A 24,327-nucleotide genomic window follows, 5' to 3' on the forward strand; every position below is an offset into this window, starting at 1 on the left:
CGGTAGCGCAGTCACTTCCGCGGAGGTCCTGCCGCTCCCTGCGGACGGGCGCTGATTGGCCCGTTTGAAATGCGCCAGGCGGGAGCTCACCTGGGCTCTTAGCGTCGCAGCCGGCTTCTCCGAGCACCGCACTTTAGCCGCGGAGTCCCAGTTCCTGCTGCCGGTCCTAACGTCCGGCAGTCTTCGCCAGCCAGCCGTTCCGCGCGCGCGTTTGGGCAGCGTGGAGCCTGTTGCCATGAAGTCAGCGTGAGTACCAGGCCACCGAGCAGGGAGGGAGGGAGGGCGGACGGGGGCCGGGGCCGCGGGGCTTGGGCAGGCGTCTCCACGCAGGCCGCGGCCGGATGCGGGCAGCGCGGACGGCGTCCCGCTCGGTGCTGCTGCGGCCGCGACCCCAAAGTGGGAACCTTCACGTGTGGCCGCTCCGCGGGAGCCTGGGCGCGGAGCCCCCTGCCGCGTCGCCCCCAGCCGCCCCGACTGGGCCTCCAGAGGCCAGGAAGCGTCGGCTTGAAGCCGGGGGTGTTTTATGCGGCACCCGGTTCCCGATAGCGGGGCTATCCTCCTCGGGTCCCCGGTACAGCCTTCCCCTTCTCAAGTTCCCCTTCTCCCTCGCTGGCTGCCGCCGCCGCCTCCAGAGCGCAGTTGGCCGACTGAGTGCGGATCGGGGGTGGTCTCGCGTGTGGAGCCGAGCGAGTGTGCTGGGCAATGGTTAGGTGGGCTCCGTTTCTGGAGAGCCCTGGCACCGGTGATCGCCGCGAGCTTTTTTTTAGCCCAGCACCCTGTCCTTGAGGCCAAGCCCATCCGCTTAACACAGGCCAGTTACTTCTGTTGTATTTTGTGGCCTCAGAGAACCCCCGCCCACATTCCAAAGCCAATATTTTCGGCGCAGCATCGTTCCTGGGTAAAGAAGTATTTGTCGTGCAAAGGAGAGGATTGGCTTTATTACCATTTAGGGAGTTGTTTGCAAAAGGCCGCTTGTTTATTAAGAGGCCGAAGTCAAAATCTTTAGATGAAAAAAATTTATATATAAGAAGTATACGTTGAGTTTAAGTTAAGCCCACCACAATGTGTTTGCACTGAACAACACGAATCTGCTTGTGTTTCATCTGAGAATATGTTTTGAAAAATATTTTTAAATTACAGTCAAAGCCAATAGTCTCACTTAATTTTAATATGTTAAATGTATATCTAGCCTATAGGTAAATGTGAAGGGAAAAAGATGAGATGCTAGAGAAACGGTGAAATCAATCAAAATAACTTTTTGATTGCCCCTACTTAAGAAACCAAGAAATTGGCAGTTTGGGACCAGATTTTTTTGGAGACAAAGAGTAATCGTTTTGAGCATTCAATGACTGGTTGTTCCTTGAAAGTACAGGCATAAATCTTGTCGAAAGAATGGATTCCTTCGTGTGCATTTTTATAGTGTATTGAAGTTAATCGGTTGTCAGTCTGTAAAGTGTGGGCAGTTATTTGTAGATTTTTCAAATTTGTAGTGCCTCTGTTAAATTGTTGCTCAAGAAAATATGCAAGCTATTTTAAGTATAGAACTAGTCAGAGAATAAGTAGGTACATTTGGTACCAAAAATGTGTTCTAAAGCAAATTTTAATTACTTTTGGATTACGCATGCCATAAACACTCTGCTACTATGATTATTCATGTTATTTGGGATGCAGTGTTTTGGAACTGCTAAGGGATAATTTACAGATAACCTAGAAAGATTGTGTAAGTTTTAGGTGAGGCTTTTGTATTAGTGTTGAACTGAAAAAAAAGTTACTGTTATTTTTTGAATCTATGACCAGGAGAGCTAAGACACCCCGGAAGCCTATCGTGAAAAAAGGGTCCCAAACGAACCTTAAAGACCCAGTTGGGGTAAGGTCTCCCTGTGAATTTATGTGTGTGTGTTTAAGAAACTTATCTCTTCAATCCTTTCTGTCTTATGTGTGTGCTTGGAAGGGAAGGAAGAAGACGTGGAAATATAATCAAAGAACAATTAGTTAAATGGATGTACTAAATTCTGTAAAACTAGTTCTAGCTGTGAAATTTTCTCTGTAAGATTAATTAGTCCAGTAAAATGAAGTCTTTGGTTGTCAACTGCATACCTTCTGTAATTATAATTTGGCAAGTTAGATAATTAAAAATCTCCAACTGGGTTCATATTCATCCCAGAGAATATGAAGTGAGTTCATATGAACCCAGTTCATGCCGTACAGTAACTGACGGCATGAAGGAGAGTTCCAAACTTCTTGGGACCGAGTTTAATTCAGTCTAATATCTACTCCTGATTCAAGTACTTCACTAGTTTCTGGCTTGGGAACTTGCTTTTAAAAGCAAATGTTAAATTATGAAAGAAAAATGAAGCAGGCAAAAGGAATAAGAATTTTGAAACAAAACAGCAAATGGCAAACAAAAAGTGTTCTTTGCTCTGAGGTATTTGAAATCTACCCCTCGCTGCCACTGGAGTGGGTCGCTGGCTCTGACTTAGGGGAACCAGGTGCTTTGCACACACCTGAATGAGTTTTCCTCAAGCCCCCTCCCCTGCTTTCAAAAATGTCTCTGTAGGCCGGGTGTGGTGGCTCACGCCTGTAATCCCAGCACTTTGGGAGGCTGAGGCGGGTGGATCACCTGAGGTCAGGAGTTCGAGACCAGCCTGGCCAGCATGGTGAAACCCCATCTCTACTAAAAACACAAAAAAATTAGCCGGGCATGGTGGCACACGCCTATAGCCAGCTACTCGGGAGGCCAAGGCAGGAGAATCACTTGAACCCAAGAGGTTGCATCGAGCCAAGATCACACCATTGCACTGCAGCCTGGGTGATGAAACTCTGTCTCTAAATAAATAAATAAATAAATAAATAAATAAAAATGTCTTTGTATATTAAATGTCGGGTTAAGCTGACAAGTTTTTAAATTGACATCGATTTCCAAGAAATTCTAACAGTTTTAAAAATCTCACTGTGTGACATGTTGACTTTTAGAGATATTAGTATAACTATTATTTGTGTACAATATAGTAGTAAATACACTGCAATTTGATTTTTATTATCAAAATTTATTTTAATTTTGTGTGTATTTAAAGTCTTCTCGTATCTAATATATGTTTGTATTTGTCAATCTCAAGTAGCAGATTTTAATTTTCATAGCTCTTGGAGATACAGAGCTCTAAAATTGAGAGACCACAAATGTTTGTTGAATGAATGAAGGAATGAATGAGAAGCTTAAGTGAAAAGTCAGGCAAAAGATCAAACTTTGTTCTTTAAGCACCTTCTTATTTCTTCAGGTATACTGTAGGGTGCGCCCACTGGGCTTTCCTGATCAAGAGTGTTGCATAGAAGTGATCAATAACACAACTGTTCAGCTTCATACTCCTGAGGGCTATAGACTCAACCGAAATGGAGACTATAAGGAGGTAATTCTGATTTGAACCAAGTTGTTTTTTCTCAATATGTTGTTTCCTGAATGACTTACAGTTTTAAATGTAACAAAGTTCATTTGTGAGCCCACATTTTCGAAAGACTTATTTACTTCATTATAACCACTGTATCTAAAGTGTTTTTGACTTCTGCGATGCACAGACATATCTTTGATATGCTGGAGTTAGAGGATTGCTTTTAGCAGATAATTTCTTACCCTGAGTATTATTGGTTTTTAGAGCATGTGTTAGGGATGATTTAATGTGGAATGATACATGATTGTACTAGGCAGTTTTATATATACAACTTCATGTGTGGAAATTAAAGTAACATTTAATAATAGGCATTGTATGCTTGCATCAATCTCCTAGGCAGTGTTTTTATTTTTAGTAAAATTTTGAACCAACTCAAAAATACCATTTAGCAAATGTGCTAAGCTAATAGCTGGAGGCGGGAAGGAGATTTTAAAAAAATGAGCATGATATACTCCTTGCCTTTAGAAAGTCTATAACTTAAGACATATGGTAAACAAATGATTCTCATATAAATAAGACAGAAAGTTAGGTGTGCTAAAGATGAGGGGACCGTGGGAATGCAGTAGGATTAATTCAGGCAGGCTTCCATTTCTACTTCTAGCTATCACTCACTCTTTTGTGCCTACTATTCCTGTGAAATTGCTCTTCAGAAGAATACCAGTGGCCTCTTTGCTGCTAAATTTGATGTATACCTCTTCATCCTCATTATAACCTGTTTGTCAGCAGCACTCCCCTGTTTCCCGCTCCAGCTCTCCCTGTATCTCCAGCCGAAACCTTTTCTCTGGCTCTAAACATTCAGCCACTTACTTGATATCTCTGCTTGGATGTCACATGTGCATCTCAAATTTTACATGCCCAAAAAAGAGTTCTTGATTTTTCTTATTCCCTTTATAAATACTTCCTCCCTTGTTTTCTTCTCAAAGAATGGCACTGTCATCTGTCCAGTTGCTCAAGCCAGAAACCTGGTACCTACTGTTTACTTGCCCCTCCTCATAACTAGTTCATTAATAGCTCCTATCAGTTATATTCCAACATGTGTCTTGAAACTGTCCTTTCATTTCCATCTCCACTGCCACCACCCTAGTCTGAGCCCCATTATTAACCACTGAGACCAGTGCTACTGTAATGAAGGAGTAGCTTTTTTATTTTTAACGCATCACAGCTGGGACTTTTGTACACTGTGCCCGTGTGAGTTAGACAACAGGGAACTAGTTCATAATCTCTTCATAGAGATGAGCCTATTGAATACGGGCTGAAATACTGATAATTGGGCAGTGTCAAATGCCTGTAAAACTTTCTAAACATTTGGCTGGGCGCAGTGACTCATGTCTGTAATTCCAGCACTTTGGGAGGCCAAGGCTTGTGAATCACCTGAGGTCAGGACTTCAAGACCAGCCTAACCAATATGATGAAACCCTGTCTCTACTAAAAATACAAAGAAATTAGCCGGGCGTGGTGGGGCGTGCCTGTAATCCCAGCTACTCGGGAGGCTGAGACAGAAGAATCACTTGAACCCGGGAGGCGGAGGTTGCAGTGAGCCGAGATCGCACCATTACACTCCAGCCTGGGCAACAAGAGTGAAACTCCATCTCAAAAAACAAACAAAGAAAAAACAACTTTCTAAACATTTAAGTAGTCTTGTAACAGTTCTCAGACAGGCATTGGTTTGCTGAGTGTGCTTTGGGTATCATTGACAAGACTGCCAAAGCCCAACTGCCTCCACTTGAAATCTTCTCTAATCCATTTCTACAGAGCAGACAGTGTTCTTTTAAAACATAAAATCTCATCATTTTCCTATTCAAAACCTTTCAAGGAATAAAATCTTTAAACAGACAAAATCCTGCTTCATCCGCCTCCCATCTGTCTCTCCACCCTCCACCCTCATCCATCTTTTAGTATTTATCCAATCCTTTGAGTTCCTTGGATAAGGCAGAATCCTGGCTGTTAGCTGTTGCCTTAACCCGGACTTTTTCTGGACCTTAGCATGGGTCATGCTTGGGTTTCAGCTTAAATGTCACCTCAGGTCGTATAGACTGCGCAATCAGAAACAGCACCCCACAGCCCCTCTCCCCTGATCTGTACTCTGTGTACCTCCTTTATATTACTTAACCACAATCTATTTATTTACCCGTTTATTGTCTTTCCTCTACTATAATGTAAACTTCCAAGGAATATGTACCTTATATGTTCTGTTCATCAGACAGTAAATATGGCTTCAGCAAGAATGCATGGTCTGGGGGGGTTTTATGGAGGAGCAGGTCTTTGAGGATATAATATGGTTAAACACTGATTTACTGAGTTTTACTTCTTTAAGTAAATTTCAAGTATGTATAAATAAAGGTATCAAGTAGGTATAAAAAGGTTTGATGGGGATTAAAAATAATCACTGCTTTCTGACAGAAGGCAACATTATATAATGAAAAGAGCATTGCGGCCTGGCTTGATGGCTTACACGTGTAATCCCAGTGCTTTGGGAGGCCAAGGCAGGCGGATCACCTGAGATCAGGAGTTCGAGACCAGCTTGGCCAATGTGGCGAAACCCCATCACTACTAAAAATACAAAAGTTACCCAGTGTGGTGGCAGGCGCCTGTAATCCCAGCTGCTCGGGAGGCTGAGGCAGGAGTATGGCTTGAACCTAGGAGGCAGAGGTTGCAGTGAGCCGAGATCCCGCCACTACGCTTCCAACCTCGGTGACAGAGCAAGACTCTGTCTCAAAAAAAAAAAAAAAAAAGAAAGAAAACAAAAACATTGCACTGACGATGGCTTTGATACTAATTAACTCCATGAGCTCAGAGAAGTTTCACCTTTGGGCCTCAGTTTTCTTTACCTTGAAGGGAGGGAGTCATTCATGAGGACTGTGAGGTCATCTATCTTCTCAGTATTGTCCTATGTGTATCCTTTCAGTTCCAAGATTGTTTGTTCTTTTTGAACTCTAAAGCTGTTTTTACAGGATATTTTATTAATCGTATTTAGAGAGCCTTGATAATTGAAGTGTTCTTGCTTTCTTAAAGGTCACAATTTATTTAAAATGTATTTCATGTAAGAACTCAGAGATGAGATAATATTCTGATTTTAAAGTATAGTACATCAAAATGTGGTATTATGCTACTATGCCATTTTATTTTATTTGTCTGTTTTCTTTTTCTTTTTTGAGACAGGGTCTCATTCTGTTACCTAGGCTGGCGTACAATGGTGTGACCACAGCACACTGTTTTTTGCGGGTTTGTTGTTGTTGTTGTTGTTGTTTTTACTTTTAAAATTTTTTATTAGATGAGCTTACCCAGGCTGATCTCTTAACTCCTGGCCTCAAGTGATCTTCCTGCCTCAGCCTTCCAAAGTGCTGGGGTTATAGGTTTGAGCCACTGTGCGCATGCTATGCTATTTTAAATGACACCTTTATAAAGAAAAACCAGGAAACAGTAAAGTCATGTGTGACATAATGCTTGTAGATTTCCACAAATCTGTGACCGTGACTCATTATAATACCTTTTGATCTTTGTCACTTAATTAAAACAAAATCAGCCTTACATTAGAAGTATTAGTGGACTTAAGATTTTCCTACATTTTTGGCTGGCTGCGGTGGCTCACGCCTATAATCCCAGCACTTTGGAAGGCTGAGGCAGGTGGATCACCTAAGATCAGGAGTTTGACACCAGCCTGACTAACATGGTGAAACGCGTCTCTACTAAAAATATAAAAATTAGCCAGGTGTGGTGGTGCGTGCCTGTAATTCCAGCTACTCGGGAGGCTGAGGCAGGGGAATCGCTTGAACCCAGGAGGTGGAGGTTGCAGCGAGCCGAGATCGTGCCATTGCACTCCAGCCTGGGCAACAAGAGCGAAACTCCATCTCAAAAAAAAAAAAAAAAAAAAGGTTTTCTACATTGTCTTTAGTAGTTGTGACTGAAAACATTTACCAGTTTATAATTGGTTTAATATAGGTATGTCATGACTTTTTAGTAACTAAAAAACTAAGGGTTCCAACTGTAAAGACCATTTATATTTTTTCTTTGCATGCTTAGATCTTAAATGTCATAAACACCTTGAGTTTAAGTAGATGTATTTTTAGCCTAGATAATAGTGGAATTCCATTTAGTGCATTTTTTTCTCTCTCCACAGACTCAGTATTCATTTAAACAAGTATTTGGCACTCACATCACCCAGAAGGAACTCTTTGATGTTGTGGCTAATCCCTTGGTCGATGACCTCATTCATGGCAAAAATGGTATGATATGACTCTTGGAGTTTTGTTGGATTTTCCTTTTTCTCCTCTTCTGATAAAACTTTTTTGATATTTATATATTTGATTTATGTTTGGCGTTGAATCCATTTTTAATTTTTTAGGGTGGTGCTAAACTTGCCTTTTTTGATTCCTCTGGCTAATTGTTAGTGTTTTCTAATGCAGTGAAGAAATACTGTAAGTGGGGAACTTCTAAGATACAACTCATTGTGACTTGTTACACTATAGGTCTTCTTTTTACATATGGCGTGACGGGAAGTGGAAAAACTCACACAATGACTGGTTCTCCGGGGGAAGGAGGGTTGCTTCCTCGTTGTTTGGACATGATCTTTAACAGTATAGGGTCATTTCAAGCTAAACGATATGTAAGTATGATTCTTTTGTGTTGTGACTATCTTGCTGGACTAAGACACCTATGGATATAGAAGTAGTAAAGAAGAACCAAAGCACTGGATTCATTTTGAAACCTTAACTGTTCCTTAGTTTTTAAGCATGTTTCTTACTATTTAAGTTAAATTCTACAAAACGTGGTATGATTTTTTTGCCCCCACTTCAGGTTTTCAAATCTAATGATAGGAATAGTATGGATATACAGTGTGAGGTTGATGCCTTATTAGAACGTCAGAAAAGAGAAGCTATGCCCAATCCAAAGACCCCTTCTAGCAAGTAAGTAATTATATTTGTCTGCAGCACTGGCCTTAGGGGCACAGGATTCTTTCCTGTGGTTTGCCCAGACATGAGGAATGGTGAACATTAAATAGAGAAGTTGACTTTTGTGAGTTTAAAGTTAAGGAATGTTCTAAGTTCTTTGCTCAGATGTTTTCTCTTTGGCTCTGAGCACATTTTGTTTCAATCACTGTTATAAGAAGATGCCACTGTGGGTTGGGAGAGGTTATAAAAGCCTTTGTTGTGTGTTTGGGAGGACGTGGGGATACTGCTGGCAAACTGTGAGTATGAATAAAGTTGCTTTGTGTATTTCTGCTTGTAATTGCAGGTATTTATTGTATCTGTTAGTTTCCCCTTGGGATCATTTACTTTTTTTTTTTTCTTTGAGATGGAGTCTCACTCTGTTGCCCAGGGTGGAGTGCAGTGGCATGATCTTGGCTCACTGCAACCTCTGCCTTCCAGGTTCAAGCGATCCTTCTGCCTCAGCTCCCCTAGTAGCTGGGATTACAGGCACGTGCCACCATGCCTGGCTAATTTTTGTATTTTTCGTAGAGATGGGGTTTCACCAGGTTGGCGAGGCTGGTTTCGAACTCCTGATCTCAGGTTATCTGCCTGCCTCGGCCTCCCAAAGTGCTGGGATTACAGCCGTGAGCCACTGTGCCCGGCTGGGATCATTTACTTTTAAAATGGACTTACAATGTATACAATTGAACTTTTTTTTTTTAGACGACAAGTAGATCCAGAGTTTGCAGATATGATAACTGTACAAGAATTCTGCAAAGCAGAAGAGGTTGATGAAGATAGTGTCTATGGTGTATTTGTCTCTTATATTGAAATATATAATAATTACATATATGATCTATTGGAAGAGGTGCCGTTTGATCCCATAAAACCCAAGTAAGTAGTGAAGAGAGACCCTTCTTACCTGTTAATGTTGGGGAAGTTACTTTGCCTCAAGGAGCTTTAGTTTCTTCAGTTATGAATGAGAATAATGCTTGCATTTGTTTTCAGAATGAAATGATATATCACATGTATATCACATGGTTTGGTGTTTGAGTATGTTTATCATTAACTAGATATGTACCTGTGTTAGGGAACTAGTGGGTTAAAGCATCTAAGGAGAAGAGGGACCCAAATATTCATCTTAGAGATTACTTTTGAAAACTCTGGGCCCTGGGCTGTTTTGAAAAGGATCTTAATTATATAAGGAAGTGTCCCTATTGATGTGTTCTGGGACTACCTTTCAAGAACCTGACACAGTAAAGGGAGTTTTGTAGCCTCTTTAACCACCTGTGTCTTGGTGATTTCTATAGACTGGAGCCTAAAGCTGTTATCTGTACAAGTAATAATTACATACCTTCTATCATTCGTTAATATGGACTGATATCTGCACTGTAATTCCACCAGAGTTGAAATACTACCTCCTAGATTTCCTTGGGTCTTGCCTTTCTGAGACGTAAGACTGGTTACCACTTGGCATCACAAATGATAAATCTGCATTTGTGCCAGAGTTGACCCCGGAATCTTATGTTTCATATTAGTATCTTGTTCCTGAGTTGATGGCTTTGTTTTTAAGCCAAAGGCTTGTCTTCAATGCTGTCTTTATTAGGGCCTCTCAGAACATAAATAATACAAGGACTTGTGTCTTATATTTAACTGTGTGTATATCTAATGGAACAGTATTGGAGAAACAGCTGGATTTAGAAAATCATTAGACTGAGAATACATACCAGTATATATCCGCTTTTAACTACATGAAAAATTTGTGGACTCTGGTTGAGGCCATACTTGATACAGGTATTTCTGTGGTTCTTAGTGAGTCACATTTTGATACAGTTATCTTCACCACAGTCCTTGAATTTTCATCACATTGATTGGGAAAACAATTACAATATGGCTAAGTAAGCTAAATGTAAAATTATTAATCCTAGGAGTTTATGCCAAGGAAGACTCTTTTGCTCTATTTAACCTTTCCTCAAGTGAGAACTTTATTTACCCTTGGAATGTTGGTAATAGTAAAAATACTTGGGATAGGTTGTGGAGCAATACATGTGAGAGTTAAGACCTTGTGAGACAGTTACTTTTTACTTTTTTTTGAGACAGGGTTTTGCTCTGCCGTATCAGCTCACTGCAGCCAACCTCCTGGGTTCAGGTGATCCTCCCACTTTAGCCTCCTAAGTAGCTGGAACTACAAGCACAAGCCACCATGCCTGGCTAATTTTCTAATTTCTTGTAGAGATAGGAGTGATAGAGGTCTCACTATGTTGCCTAGGGTGGTCTCAAACTCCTGGCCTCAAGCAGTCCTCCCACCTTGGCCTCCCAAAGTGCTGGGATTACAAGTGTGAGCCACCATGCCCGGCCTGACAATTACTTTTGATATCAAACTAATTACTTTCCCATTTGTTTTAAAGTGTCAATTGTCTTGACTCTAATCTTGAGTATATCCATTTTCATGTATGCCCACGTGCCAAGTTTTTGTTTGTTCTAAATGAGATTATTTTCAAAGGATCATATCTTGGCTTTATTTAGTTATACAAAAGAAGATTGACAAAAATACCTTGTGTGCTTTGTAACCTTTTTGGGTAACTCCTTGAATGAACATACAAGGGTGCTTGTTTGGCAGTGAATTCAGATTTAATTTGTTAGGTTGGTGTTAGACCTGCTTTTTTAAGCTAGTTAACTTTTAGTAGTTTTTAATACAATGAAAAACTGTTACAAGTGGAGGGTTTTTAAGATATGACTCATTGTGAATGTCACGTAGTCTGGACTGAACATGTTGGTGTGAGATGGCTGCTGTAGAAACAGTAACTTCTACCTTATTCCTTTGGTAGGTGGAACAGTTGCAGCACACCCATGAGGAACACAGATTTTGTGTATGTGATGGTGTTGGCTCTTTTCTTAAGGAGAAGGGTGCAGTTATACTATGGTTGGCATTCCATGGCATGTTTGCATGTAGATTATTTTCCATTGTCACTGGGCTGGCTGCTTTCTCTAAGCCCTCCTTGCTTCCTGACAGATCTGCTATTGACTATCAGTGATGGTGGCTGGTAAATGTCTCTACCCTCACCATTCACAAAACTAAGAGCAAACAGGTAGCCACCTTCATCTTGTCATACAGACTAAAACTTCATAAGCCACTTTGGAAGGATTGCCACTCCTGGTATATACCAAACTCTTTCTGAATTTGTTTTCTGCTGTTGCAGAGGAGGTCAGAACCGGTCCTATCTGCTAGTCTTTTAAAATTAGGAAAATACTAGATTTTGGTGCTTAACCTGTGCATGTGATGTTGCTGTAATACTACTTTGGTCTCTAAATTGTTTAGTAAGTATTATTTCATGTGCTTTCTTAGAGTAAATTAGAGCAAAGCTTTTAAAACAAAATTGGTTTCTGTTATCTTGTTATGTAACTAATCTTGACTATTTAGCTTTACAATCTTATCTAAGTTTAATATTTCTCTGGAGTATTATACATTATATACTTATTATAAAATATATATAATTTTCATTAGAAGAGTAACGTCATGTCACTTGGCATTTTAGTCCTAGTCTTAAATGAAGGTACTGGCATCTCATAATTTAGGAAACTAATCTTTTTTTCTTTCCCATAGACCTCCACAATCTAAATTACTTCGTGAAGATAAGAACCATAACATGTATGTTGCAGGATGTACAGAAGTTGAAGTGAAATCTACTGAGGAGGCTTTTGAAGTTTTCTGGAGAGGTTAGAAACATCTAGAAATAGAAAAATACAGAATGATAAATATTACCTAGAGTTGCTACTAAATTTAATGGCAATCTTTTTTGACTTAGCATGTGTAATGAAATGACTGAGTTCAGGTTTGACTAATGATTTCTCTGTTGTCATAGGCCAGAAAAAGAGACGTATTGCTAATACCCATTTGAATCGTGAGTCCAGCCGTTCCCATAGCGTGTTCAACATTAAATTAGTTCAGGCTCCCTTGGATGCAGATGGAGACAATGTATTACAGGTAAAGTTGTAGTATGTGGAGTTTTTCTGGTTCTAACTCTATCCTTAATTTTTGGAATTAGAGTAATCCCACCAACATGGTGAGAGCCAGTCTTTAGTAAAATTGGAAAAATCAGCCAGGCATGGTGATGCACTCCTGTAATCCCAGCTACTTGTGTGGCTGAGGCAGGAGGATCACTTGAACCTGGGAGGCAGAGGTGCAGTGACCTGAGATCGTGCCACTGCACCCCAGCCTGGGCAACACAGTGAGACCCTCTCTCTCGAAAAAAAAAGTTAAATTAGGGAGGTTTTATTGCAATGAAGATTGCTCTAGAATAAATACACAGTTGGTTCTCTGGATCTGTGAGTTCTACATCTATAGATTCAACCAACTGCGGATTGAAAATATTCAAAAATAAAATGCTGCATTTGTGCTGACCATGTACAGACTTTTTTTGGTCATTATTCCTTAAACAATACAGTATAACAAAGTGTTACATAGTGTTTATATTGTATTATATATTAAGTACTCTAAGTATGATTTAAAGTATACAGGAGGGCTGGGTGCATGCGTGGCTCATGCCTGTAATCCCAGCACTTTGGGAGGCCGGAAGTTTGAGACAAGCCTGGGCAACAAAACAAGACTCTGTCTTTGCAAAAAAATAAAGTAAGTCTAAAAAAAATTTAAAAAATAGAATTTTAAAAAGTGTATAGGAGGATGTACATAGGTTATATGCAAATACTACGCCATTTTGTACACGGGGCTTGAGCATCCATGGAATTGGGTATCTGAAATTTAGTATCCATAGGAGAGCCTACAGCTAATCCCTTGAGGATACCGAGGGATGACTCTGTATGTAGGTGATGACATTAAAAACTTTTTTTCCCCGTTATTATAGTTTTGGGAAGTTGGATATTGAATCTTAGAGCCTGAATTTTGCTGTGAAAAAAGTTTGCAGATCTTTAAAAATCTCTTTGATAGAAGTGATAAAATAAGACTGTGATTGTTTTCTTTCTGGTGACTTATTCTGTAAGTGGAAATTCAGTTAATGGTTTTAAAATGTCATTAATTCATTTTTCAGGGTAGGTATAGTTTAGGAAGTGGCCAGTGTTACATGTTGTTCATCTCTTGGCTGATAGGCCAGTAGGGTCCCCCATATGCAGATCACTATTTACTGCCGGGCCTGCCACACTACAAGGCTTGTGTCAATTAGTAACAGCATATGAGTCTGAGTATACATAATCTAATAACTGTAATGCATGAAAGTGTAATTTATTTAAACTGTATCATGAAATTGTGGCATTCTGAAGGTTTATAAGTGACAGGAATGGTATTGAAGACCTCCAGGATTTGAATGCTGATTTCTATTTATTTACTGACTAGCTATAATAAAACCTCCTTATAAGGTTGTGAGAATTAAAGGAGGTAATGCGTGTAAAGTTCTTAGTCCAGTGTTTAGCTTATAGTCAACACTCAATAATTGTTAGCTAGAAAATAGTTATAAGGGCCAGGTGCGGTGGCTCACGCCTGTAATCCCAGCACTTTGGGAGGCCGAGACAGGCAGATCACGAGGTCAGGAGATTGAGACCATCCTAGCCACCATGGTGAAACCCCATCCCTACTAAAAATACAAAAATTAGCTGAGCATGGTGGCACGTGCCTGTAGTCCCAGCTACTCGGGAGGCTGAGGCAGGAGAATTGTTTGAACCAGGGAGGTGGATGTTGTAGTGAGCCAAGATCACGCCACTACACTCCAGCCTGGGTGACAGAGCAAGACTCTGTCTTAAAAAAAAGAAAAAGAAAAATGATTATAAGTCAGCCTTCCATATATACCTGATTTCCATTGAATCACATCTAATATTATAGCATCAGTTAGGTGCCACTTGGCTTTCACTTCTTTTTATAAGAATTATCTGCTGGGCATGGTGGCTCACCCCCGTAATCCCAAGCACTTTGGGAGGCTGAGGCAGGCAGATCAACTGAGGTTAGGTGTTCGAGACCAGCTTGGTCCACATGGTGAAACCCTGTCTCTACTAAAAATATGAAAAAAATGAGCTGGGCATGGTGGCGCATGCCTGTAATCCCAGTTACTCGGAAGGCTGAGGCAAGAGAACCGCTTGAACCCAGGAGGGGGAGGTTGCAGTGAGTGTAGATGGCACCACTGCAATCCAGCCTGGAGACACAGCGAGACTCTGTCTCCCCTGCCCCCCCAAAAAAAATTATTTATAGCATTATGAAATTAGGTTATTATAAGATTATTAAACATCTGATTATAGAAGAATTTAAGATAATCCTGTTCCAGACTCTTATTCAGCAAATATCTGTGGAGTTCCTACTGAGTGGTAGGCACTGTGCAGCATGCTGGTGATAAGGTAGTAAAAGACAGAGTCCCTGCTCTCAGGGACCTTACTGTTTGATGCAGAAGGAAGACCAGCCAGTTGACAAGTAATCATTAATGTCATGAGTATATTTATCAAACTCTTTTAGCAAACTCTTCGCTAAAATATGAACCCTTTGCCTATCCTGTGCATTTTGTTCTGTGCAAATGTTCATTAAGACTTAGCTTGTTGATATGAATCTATTTAAAGAACATTGTAAACCAGTTATAACCCATTTTAAGTTATTGGCTTTGTGATTGGCTTTGTGATCTTTTTAGGAAAAAGAACAAATCACTATAAGTCAGTTGTCCTTGGTAGATCTTGCTGGAAGTGAAAGAACTAACCGGACCAGAGCAGAAGGAAACAGATTACGTGAAGCTGGTGAGTAAAGCATAGTATTTATTTATTGCTCTAACTTTCAGAAACTTGCAACGCCAGTTTATTATCTGCTTATCAATGGGTGGGGGTTTTTTTTTTTTTTTTTTTTTTTGAGACAGAGTCCCACTCTGTCACCCAGACTGGAGTGCAGTGGCTCAATCTCAGCTCACTGCAAGCTCCACCTCCTGGGTTCATGCCATCCTCCTGCCTCAGCCTCCTGAGTAGCTGGAACTACAGGCGCCCGTCACCATGCCCGGCTAATTTTTTGTATATTTAGTAGAGACGGGGTTTCACCATGTTAGCCAGGATGGTCTCGATCTCTTGACCTCGTGATCCGCCCGCCTCGGCCTCCCAAAGTGCTGGGATTACAGGCATGAGCCACTGTGCCCAGCCCGAGATGGAGTCTTGCTCTGTCGCCCAAGCTGGAGTGTAGTGGCGCGATCTCGGCTCACTGCAAGCTCCACCTCCCAGGTTCACTCCATTCTCCTGCCTAAGCCTCTCGAGTGGCTGAGACTACAGGTGCCCGCCACCACGCCTGATTTTTTGTATGATTAGTAGAGACGGGGTTTCACCGTGTTAGCTAGGATGGTCTTGATATCCTGACCTCATGATCCACCTGCCTCGGCCTCCCAGAGTGCTGGGATTACAGGCCTGAGCCACCGCACCTGGCCAGTGGGTGGTTCTTTGTTTTTTGTTTTGCTTTTAAATTTTTATTTTATTGAGACGGTCTTACTCTGTTACCCAGGAGGTAATGCAGTGATGTGATCATGGCTCATTGCAGCCTCAAACTCCTGGGCTCAATTGATTCTCCCATTTCAGCCTTCTGAGTAGCTGGGACTACAGGTGTGCACCACCATGCCTGTCTAATTTTTAACAATTTTTTTGTAGAGATGGGTTCTCCTTATGTTGCCCAGGGTGGTCTCAAATTCCTGGGCGCGCTCTCACCTTGGCCACCCCAAAGTCTTGGGATTACAGGAATGAACCACTGTAACCGGCCTCAATGGATGGTTTAAGCATAATTGTCCTCCATTAGATAATTTAGAGGCTAAGTTTATAGTTACACTGGTTTGGTATCAATCTATTACAATACCCTGATTTCTTTAAGAATGAGGAAAGTTGTATTCAATTAGTCTGGGTGCGGTGGCTCACACCTGTAATCCTGGCAATTTGGGAGGCCAAGGCATGTGGATCACTTGAGCCCAGGAGTTCAAGACCAGCTTTGGCAACCTGATGAAACCCCATCTCTACAAAAAATACAAAAAATTAGCTGGGTGTGGTGCCTCTGTAGTTCCAAGCTACTTGGAGGCTGAGGTGGGAGAACTGCTTGAGCCCTGATCTCACCACTATACTCCAGCCTGGACAACAGAGAAGCTGTCTCAAAAAAAAAAAAGTCTATTTTTAGTATTGTAGGTCAGTATTGGGTCCTTGAAATGTTATTTCAGTATTTATTAGTGGTAAAAATTGGCTTCTAGAGATGGGAAAATTCTGAACATAAGCCAGTTGAAGGCTTTAAATAGATATCTCGCCAATCTATATATGTGTTTTTTAAAATCTATGCATGTTATGTCTCGTTACCTTTTTGTAGTTTTTTAAAAAATTAATAGAGTTGTACGTACTTTTTGGGTATATGTGATATTTTGATGTATACAGTGTGATCAAATCAGTGTAACTGGGTTTTCTGTCACCTTGCATGTTGTGTTTTATGTTAATAACCATGTATTGAGTACCTACTGTGTGCCAGGAATTAAACACAGATACAAAGGACACAGTCCTGCTGGGGAGAGCCCATCCTAGTAGAAGAGATCAGTAGATAAACTAGATTTTTTGAGTAGAGTATGATGGGAGTGCAGGGTAGGGCTGCCTAAACCAATCTGGGAGTGGGAAGGTGACAAATTGAGTAGGAGTGAGCTGTATGAAGAAGGATAGGATTAAAGGCAACATTCCTGTCCCAGGAGGCAGTTGCTTAGTCCTGAGATAATATGGCAGAGTCAAAGTAGCTGAAGTAGAGGATGTAGGTTGGTGAACTGTGAGAACTGAGGCAGGAAAGCAAGGCAAGGTCATGAAGACCCTTGTCTTTCATACCAAGAAGTTTGAATTTTATCTTGAAGGAATAATGTTAGCTGCCAACTATTAAGGGTCTAGTGTGTATTGTAGTATCTAGATACAATAGATAGGTAGGATTGTATCATACCCATTTTACAGATGAGAAAATGGGTTTGGGAAGGTTAAATTTCTCAAGGCTGGAGCCAGGTTGGTTGGACTTTCACAGCTTGTGTCTTTATACTGTGTCATACAGCCTCCCCTTAAAGAAGGATTAGTCTTTTAGAAAGATCATTTTGTCAGTGTAGAGAAATAATTTACCAGGGGTGAGCCTGAATATATGAAAGAGCAGTTAGGAGCCTTTTGCAGCAATTTAGGCAAGCAATTGTGTGACCTGGAGGCAAAGCTCAGACAACACTGAGAGCTACTTAGGAAGTAGGTCCACCTGGATGTGGAGAATAAGGAGGTGTTTGATTGAGGAGAAGCGGTTTTAGGAGCAGGTGTAGGCAGTTAATGAGTTGTGTTTGAAATGTTCAATTTATGCAAGTGAAAGTGCCTTGTAATTGGATGCAGAGGTACATGGATTTGGAAGGAGAGAGATTTGACTTGAGGTTTGTAGGTTTAGGCTTTGCCAATAGAAAAATGATTGAAGCAATTGGGTGAGATAAAATAATTCATAGCAAATGGAGAGGAACAAACTGAGAGCAGAAGCTTGAGGAACAACAGGCCCTTGATTATTAGCTTGGGAAGGACAGAGAAGGGTGATAACTAAAAGGGATTTGAGGGATTATGCAACGATGAAAAATACACACACACACATTATATATGTATATTAGAAGACAGTAAAGACTTGAGTTTATTCATATGCTGAAGAGATGTCCAGCGGTGAGAAATGGGGCCTTTAGAGCTGCCCCTACCCTGGGCCAAAGGACCCTTACAATTTGTCTGAATCACTTGAATTTAATGAGAGTGGACTGTGTGTGTGCTGTCTGTCATTGTCTACCCAGTGCCGCTTACCTACTAGGTGTTAATAAACATGAAAGTGATGATTACTGGTGGAGCAAGAGCCAAGAAGTGGCAGGAAAATCTGAATCTAGATCCAAGAGGAAGGATTAACTTTGATGGGACAAGAGTTGGCTTGGGAAGAAAGTTAAAACTTGAAGTTTTGGATGCTTTGGGGAAAAGCTAGAAAGGACTGTTAGTGTAAGTATGGGTAAGGTGCAGGTATGACAAGAGTTAGGGAGTGAGAGCAGAAAAGGATATTGTAGTTGGGGCATATGGCAGAGGCTCCAGGTTCTTAGAGGTGGTACACTTCTGAGGGATAGGGTTTGGCCTGTCAGCTGTAATGGAATAGAGATAAAGATTTACCGGAGTTGGGACATTGGGACCCTGTGACTACAGCATATGAGAATGATTGTTGTTCTCATGGATACCGAAATAAACCAGGGGCTGGCATGTAGGAGGAACATTTCAAGGCAATAGGGAGGAACTAGGAAAATGTTGCTGGCCTCTCCCTCTGTTTACCATACTTGTAGAATGTCAGCCTTTAGAAACCAAATAGCTTTTTTTATTCCAAAAGTCTACAGGGCTGCAGCAGGAGATAAACGGTTAGGTTGCAGGGCTGTATGCCATGGATGTAAGGTGAAGCCTGTGGACCTTTCCTGGTATAGTATTTCTGAAGGTATAGCACAGAGAGAATTACAGAGAAAACCAATTGCATTGAAATGTATTTTAAAAGTATTCTTAAGTTTGTCATACAGAAATTTGTGTGCTTCTTTATTAATACCTTAAAGACACAGCAGCAGGTCTGATTAAATAAATGCAGTGTAATGATGAACATAAATATCTTGATGAGCAACAAACTGTAATGTGCTATAAAAATATCTGTAGTTTGTATTGATACCAATTACAGGTACTACTAATGCTGTGATTTTTGGCCTGCATTCATGATTGAAGGAACTAGTGAATTCCAGTTAAGAGTTTGGTAAAAATAAATAATGTAATTTATTTTCCATCTAAGTATGCAGACACCCCATAATGTTCCCCCGGACAACGTCGACCTCAAGTTAAGAACCCCTGACCATTAGGGAAAGCTATCAATGGATTATTTTGTGAGAGATTTGAAGTTGCAGGGAAATCTGTTAATAAGAACATGAGTTCCTGAGAGCACAGTGGAAGAAGAAAGAACATTAGGAGTTTGGGTCAAGGAACATAAATCATGAATCATGGAATATTACAGAGGTACAGATGAGTTCTCTACTTTGGGAGTTGTATCAACGATCCTCTGTATCCTTGGGAGGCCAAGGGTAAAAGCATAATCGAGTTAGCTGACCTCAATCAAAGTTCCATAATCAACTCATTCTCATGGGGTCTAATCAGATGAGAGCTGCATTCGTGAATGCTTGATTAGACTGTTAGACTTGCCTTGGCTCAGAAATCCAAATAAGAGCGGTCAGAAGTAACAAGTATGCCACCTAAGAAATCCTTGCTGAGATGTAGAGGGGACAGAGTTAGCTGATTCCGAAGACATTTGACTGTTAGAAACAGCAGGAGAGCCCCTGTAGATGCAGGGAGAGCTTCAGACTCTTGCATGCTTCCTATGAAAATCTAATACCTGATTATCTGAGCTGGAATGATTTCATCCCAAAACCACACCCCCCAAGCCTCAACCCATCTGTGTGAAAATTGTCTTCTGTGAAACTGGTCCCTGGTGCCAGAAAGGTTGGGGACCTGCTGCTTTAGAGAATATATTTTATTTATTTATTTATTTATTTTATTATTTTTATTTTTTAGCCACATAAAAGGCAGCACACAGTAATTTCAAAATCATCTCCTGAACTCAGAATCGATGGGTCAGGGTAGACACCCTAAGTACATAGGTGAAATCTTCATTAATTGTTCACTTCTTAAGTACAAATTTAAATTAATAGATTGTGTACAGCAGTGTTTTTCCACATTTCCCTGATAAGAATCATTTGGAGTGCTCTGTAAACACAGCTTCACTGGAGATTAATCCCATCAAATTGATTTAGTGGCTCTGGAATAGGCCAGTAATTTGGAAATTTTTATTTTTACAAATGCTTCCTGATGATGACCAAGTCCAAGGAAATTTGGGAAACACTGATCTGGAACATAACTTTCGGTTTTCTCTAAAGTTTTTAAGTCTTGAACTACTGATCATCTTAGAGATAACCCACTGAAAAGTCTTCTCCAATCCAGTTTTATGAAAGAAAACTCTTTAGAACATTTGGTTTGATAAAATTTTTTTCAAAGCACCAGAAGTATTTTACTTTGGCTTTTTAAATTTCTGGCCCATCCGTTCTAGTTCACGTTTTCTTGAAGAATCCATCTTCTTTGAGTTGAGCTGTAGCAATCTGATCATTTTTTAAAAACAGTTGGTTTCTTATTAAAGATTTGTGACATTTACTAGCTGTTGCTTGCTTTTGTCTTGCTCCCATCTCCCTGAAACTTCTTAAGAAATGACTCAATATTCTGGCCTTTCCACCTTAAATCTCATACTGACCATGCCGTGTATGCCAGCCTGGATCTTATCATTTTCTTTAACTGGTCCAACTCCCTTTGGTGTCCCAGTCAAGATAATATTTCCTTCCAAGGTCATGATCTTAGAAACATGGTTGATGATGTAGGGGGATGGAAAAAATCATGGAGGATGTCTCACCCTCCTGTCTTGAGTTCGCCGTTGACTTTGAGTCACAGCCTCAGGTTGGGAGGATCAGGGATCTTCTCCTTGGGCACAAACGTGCTGACTGGGCAGGAGGCCGTAAAGCTCTTAGCCAGAGCCCAGAGCAGCCCCTTCTTCTCACACTCGTCCTGCACGTCCCTGGCAGTCATGTCCAGGCACAGGGCATAGCTGCTAATGTAGTCCATAGCTGTGCGGCCATGCTTGCCCATCATCACACCCAACTCCAGCTTGTGTTGCAAGTTGGCGACTGTACGCGGGCATGTGGATGGGCGAGCCCTCAGGTGTATAGGCCATGGACAGTTTCAGGAACAGCATGGGCTCATTCAACACCGCGCTGTCATCTCCCTGGCGTGGTCCCCGTAGTTCCTCCCCACGCAGATGATATTCTTCCCCACCCCAAGAATCGGGACAGTGGCCTGGGGGTCGCCATGATTCCTGCCAATTGCCTAGAGAATATATTTTAATATGAGGATATTAAACATCTATATCAAAGATATTCCTTCAGAGAATTTAGGATTTGGAAGAAACCTTATAGTCATTAACTGTAATGTTGCATTTTGTGGAAAATCCTGTTGATAGAATCCCTGAAGGATGGCTGTTTAACCTTCCCAGAAATACTGCTATAGAAAGAGAGCCTGGACCGTGCATAGACATCTCTTTATATTGAGCCATAAAAATTTGTTATTTATAATTTCTATCTAATAGTTGTTTGAAGTTGAGATTTTATAGGCAAACAGAACACACTCTAGCTACTATATTGTTGTTCTAAAATAGCGTCTATATATATTTTTCTGTCAGGTAATATTAATCAGTCACTAATGACGCTAAGAACATGTATGGATGTCCTGAGAGAGAACCAAATGTATGGAACTAACAAGGTAAGCAGCAGCCTTCTCTGATCTTTTGTATAGTTTCATTTGTGTGCATTTTTTTGCTCTGATCTTTTGTGTAGTTTCATTTGTGTGCATTTTTTTGTGTAACACATTTGGATTTGAATGTCTTTGTAGATGGTTCCGTATCGGGATTCAAAGTTAACCCATCTGTTCAAGAACTACTTTGATGGGGAAGGAAAAGTGCGGATGATCGTGTGTGTGAATCCCAAGGCTGAAGATTATGAAGAAAACTTGGTAATTTTAATGTAGTTGTCCTATAAAGTCTTGAGTTTTTCTCGGGAAAAGTTATTTGGATGAGACGAATGATATTTTGAATGTTTTATAAATTGATAGAGAACCATTGATTGTAGAAGTAAACTAGGCTTGGTGTGGTGGCTCATGCTTCTAATCTCAACACACTGGGAGGCTGAGGTGGGGTGATCAGTTGGGCCTAGCCGGGAGGTTGAAGCTGCAGTGAGTCATGTTCATGCCACTGCACTCCAGCCTGGTGACAGTGAGACTGTGTCTCACATAAATGAAAATAAGCAATCTTTGTTTCATGTAGTCATTTCTGGGACTTGGATATCCTTATTTTTTTTTAAACTCCATTTGTTTTGTGTTTTAGCAAGTCATGAGATTTGCAGAAGTGACTCAAGAAGTTGAAGTAGCAAGACCCGTAGACAAGGCAATATGTGGTTTAACGCCTGGAAGGCGATACAGAAACCAGCCTCGAGGTCCAATTGGAAATGGTATGATTTGGTGTCATATCATTTGTCCACTCATCGGTCTGTCTCTTTCTCTCTTTTTTCAAAAACATTATTTCATATAAGAGAAATGTTTACATACCTTCTGAAGAACCAAGCACATAGTAATTTGAACAAAATTTAAATGAGCTTATTTTGCATACTATGATTCTCATTTTTAGGGAAGTAAACATATATCAGCTCAAGAAATTGCAATGGTTAGTTGGACTGGGGCTGTATTCAGTGTTAAACTTGTTTAAATAAGCTCTTTCTCTCCTATGTAACTTTTTGTAATTTTCTGTAATTCAATACAGAACCATTGGTTACTGACGTGGTTTTGCAGAGTTTTCCACCTTTGCCATCATGTGAAATTTTGGATATCAACGATGAGCAGACACTTCCAAGGCTGATTGAAGCCTTAGAGAAACGACATCACCTACGACAAATGATGATTGATGAGTTTAACAAACAATGTAAGGGCAAAACTATTTACAATAATTTTATTTAATTAATTTTTTGTTTCGTTTTTTTGAGACACAGTTTCACTCTGTCTGCCAGGCTGGAGTGCAGTGGCACAATCTCAGTTCACTGCAACTTCCGCCTCCCGGGTTCAAGCGATTCTCCTGCCTCAGCCTCCCGAGTAGACTACAGGCACATGCCACCATGCCTGGCTAATTTTTGTACTATTAGTAGAGACGGGGTTTCGCCATATTGGCCAGGCTGGTCTCAAACTCCTTACCTCAAGTGATCTGCCCGCCTCGGCCTCCCAAAGTGCTGGGATTACTGGCATGAGCCACCACTCCTGGCCAGTTTGCAATAATTGTAACTTCTGAAATTGAATGTATTTTCAATGAATCTGAGTTTATATGGTAGATTGCATCTTTAAGGAAGTTAAAGAAAATTGTGTCTTGGTACCTTTGAAGGACTCAAGGCATTGTTTGATTAGAATGACAAGGGATTTTTCCACAGCTCTTTTTTGTATTCTAAGGAAGTCAAAAAGAAAAAAGTGAGCGTGTGTTCTTTCTTTTGTTTTTTACCAACAGTGGTGGAGACACAAATATTTTTTAGTTTCCCCTGTCTACATAGTAGGGATTGTAATTGTTTCTACCTTAGGATGTGTTGTAAAGATAAATAAGATAAAGTATGAAGATCCTGTAGAACAGTAAACTCTGGTACATAGTGAACGTATCTCAGTGAATGAATGTATCTACTTTTTTTTTTTTTTTTTTGAGACTGAGTCTTGCTCTGTTGCCCAGGTTAGAGTGCAATGGTGCAATCTTGGCTCGCTGCAACCTCCGTCTCCCAGGTTCAAGCAATTCTGCCTCAGCCTTCTGAGCAGCTGGGATTACAGGTGCGCGCCACTGCACCCAACTAATTTTTGTATTTTTAGTAGAGACGAGGTTTCACCATGTTGGTCAGGCTGATCTCAAACTCCTGACCTCGTGGTCCACCCACCTCAGCCTCCCAAAGTGCTGGGATTACAGACATGAGCCACCACGCCTGGCTCTACTATTTTTATTATCATTATTCATTTGAATCTTTACCAAAAAGTTGTGAGATAAAGTGGTATTTAAATTTCCATCCTGAAATGAAATTTGCTCAGAAATATTAATTAACTTGCCTAAGTCATAACTAGTAAGTGATGTACCAGGGATTTCAGCTCAGGTTTAATTAATCCCAAATACAGTGTTATTTCTATTTTGCATTTGTTGTTGTGAAGCAAAGTACCTGTAAGGATTGGGAAGAGAATGCTATAGTGACAATGAAAGACTTGAATATTTTTTTTAGCATTTAACAGAAAGCTTCTGTGACTATCTTGTCAATTTGAGAATTAAGCTCCTGATTTCCCTCTAAACTTGTTTTCTCATTATAGACTGATTCTCACAGAGATTTGCTGAA

At 40.6% G+C, this 24,327-nt stretch overlaps 1 protein-coding gene and 1 pseudogene across 6 annotated transcripts in view; one reads left to right on the forward strand and one right to left on the reverse strand.

Moving 5' to 3' along the window:
• Window positions 1-15: 15 nt before the first annotated feature.
• The window catches only part of KIF23 (kinesin family member 23), a 34,556-nt gene continuing 10,244 nt past the window's right edge, over window positions 16-24,327 (forward strand). For 3 of the 6 annotated variants that reach the window (XM_050796274.1, XM_050796276.1, XM_050796278.1), the window contains exons 1-14: window positions 68-246; window positions 1,798-1,867; window positions 3,276-3,404; window positions 7,561-7,666; window positions 7,910-8,046; window positions 8,238-8,347; window positions 9,074-9,244; window positions 11,955-12,067; window positions 12,214-12,335; window positions 14,971-15,073; window positions 21,612-21,691; window positions 21,821-21,940; window positions 22,311-22,434; window positions 22,743-22,901. In XM_050796274.1, coding sequence (XP_050652231.1) covers window positions 236-246; window positions 1,798-1,867; window positions 3,276-3,404; window positions 7,561-7,666; window positions 7,910-8,046; window positions 8,238-8,347; window positions 9,074-9,244; window positions 11,955-12,067; window positions 12,214-12,335; window positions 14,971-15,073; window positions 21,612-21,691; window positions 21,821-21,940; window positions 22,311-22,434; window positions 22,743-22,901 — 1,555 coding nt within the window. In that variant the 5' untranslated portion in view covers window positions 68-235. Of the gene's footprint in view, window positions 247-1,797; window positions 1,868-3,275; window positions 3,405-7,560; window positions 7,667-7,909; window positions 8,047-8,237; window positions 8,348-9,073; window positions 9,245-11,178; window positions 11,221-11,954; window positions 12,068-12,213; window positions 12,336-14,970; window positions 15,074-21,611; window positions 21,692-21,820; window positions 21,941-22,310; window positions 22,435-22,742; window positions 22,902-24,327 lie in introns of all 6 variants that reach the window. The other 3 variants (XM_050796275.1, XM_050796277.1, XM_050796273.1) reach the window with 2 other exon arrangements.
• On the reverse strand, window positions 20,595-21,243 carry LOC126958171 (acylpyruvase FAHD1, mitochondrial-like; annotated as a pseudogene).

The sequence above is a fragment of the Macaca thibetana genome, chromosome 7 (genome assembly GCF_024542745.1).
Source record: "Macaca thibetana thibetana isolate TM-01 chromosome 7, ASM2454274v1, whole genome shotgun sequence".
Classification (NCBI taxonomy): domain Eukaryota; kingdom Metazoa; phylum Chordata; class Mammalia; order Primates; family Cercopithecidae; genus Macaca; species Macaca thibetana.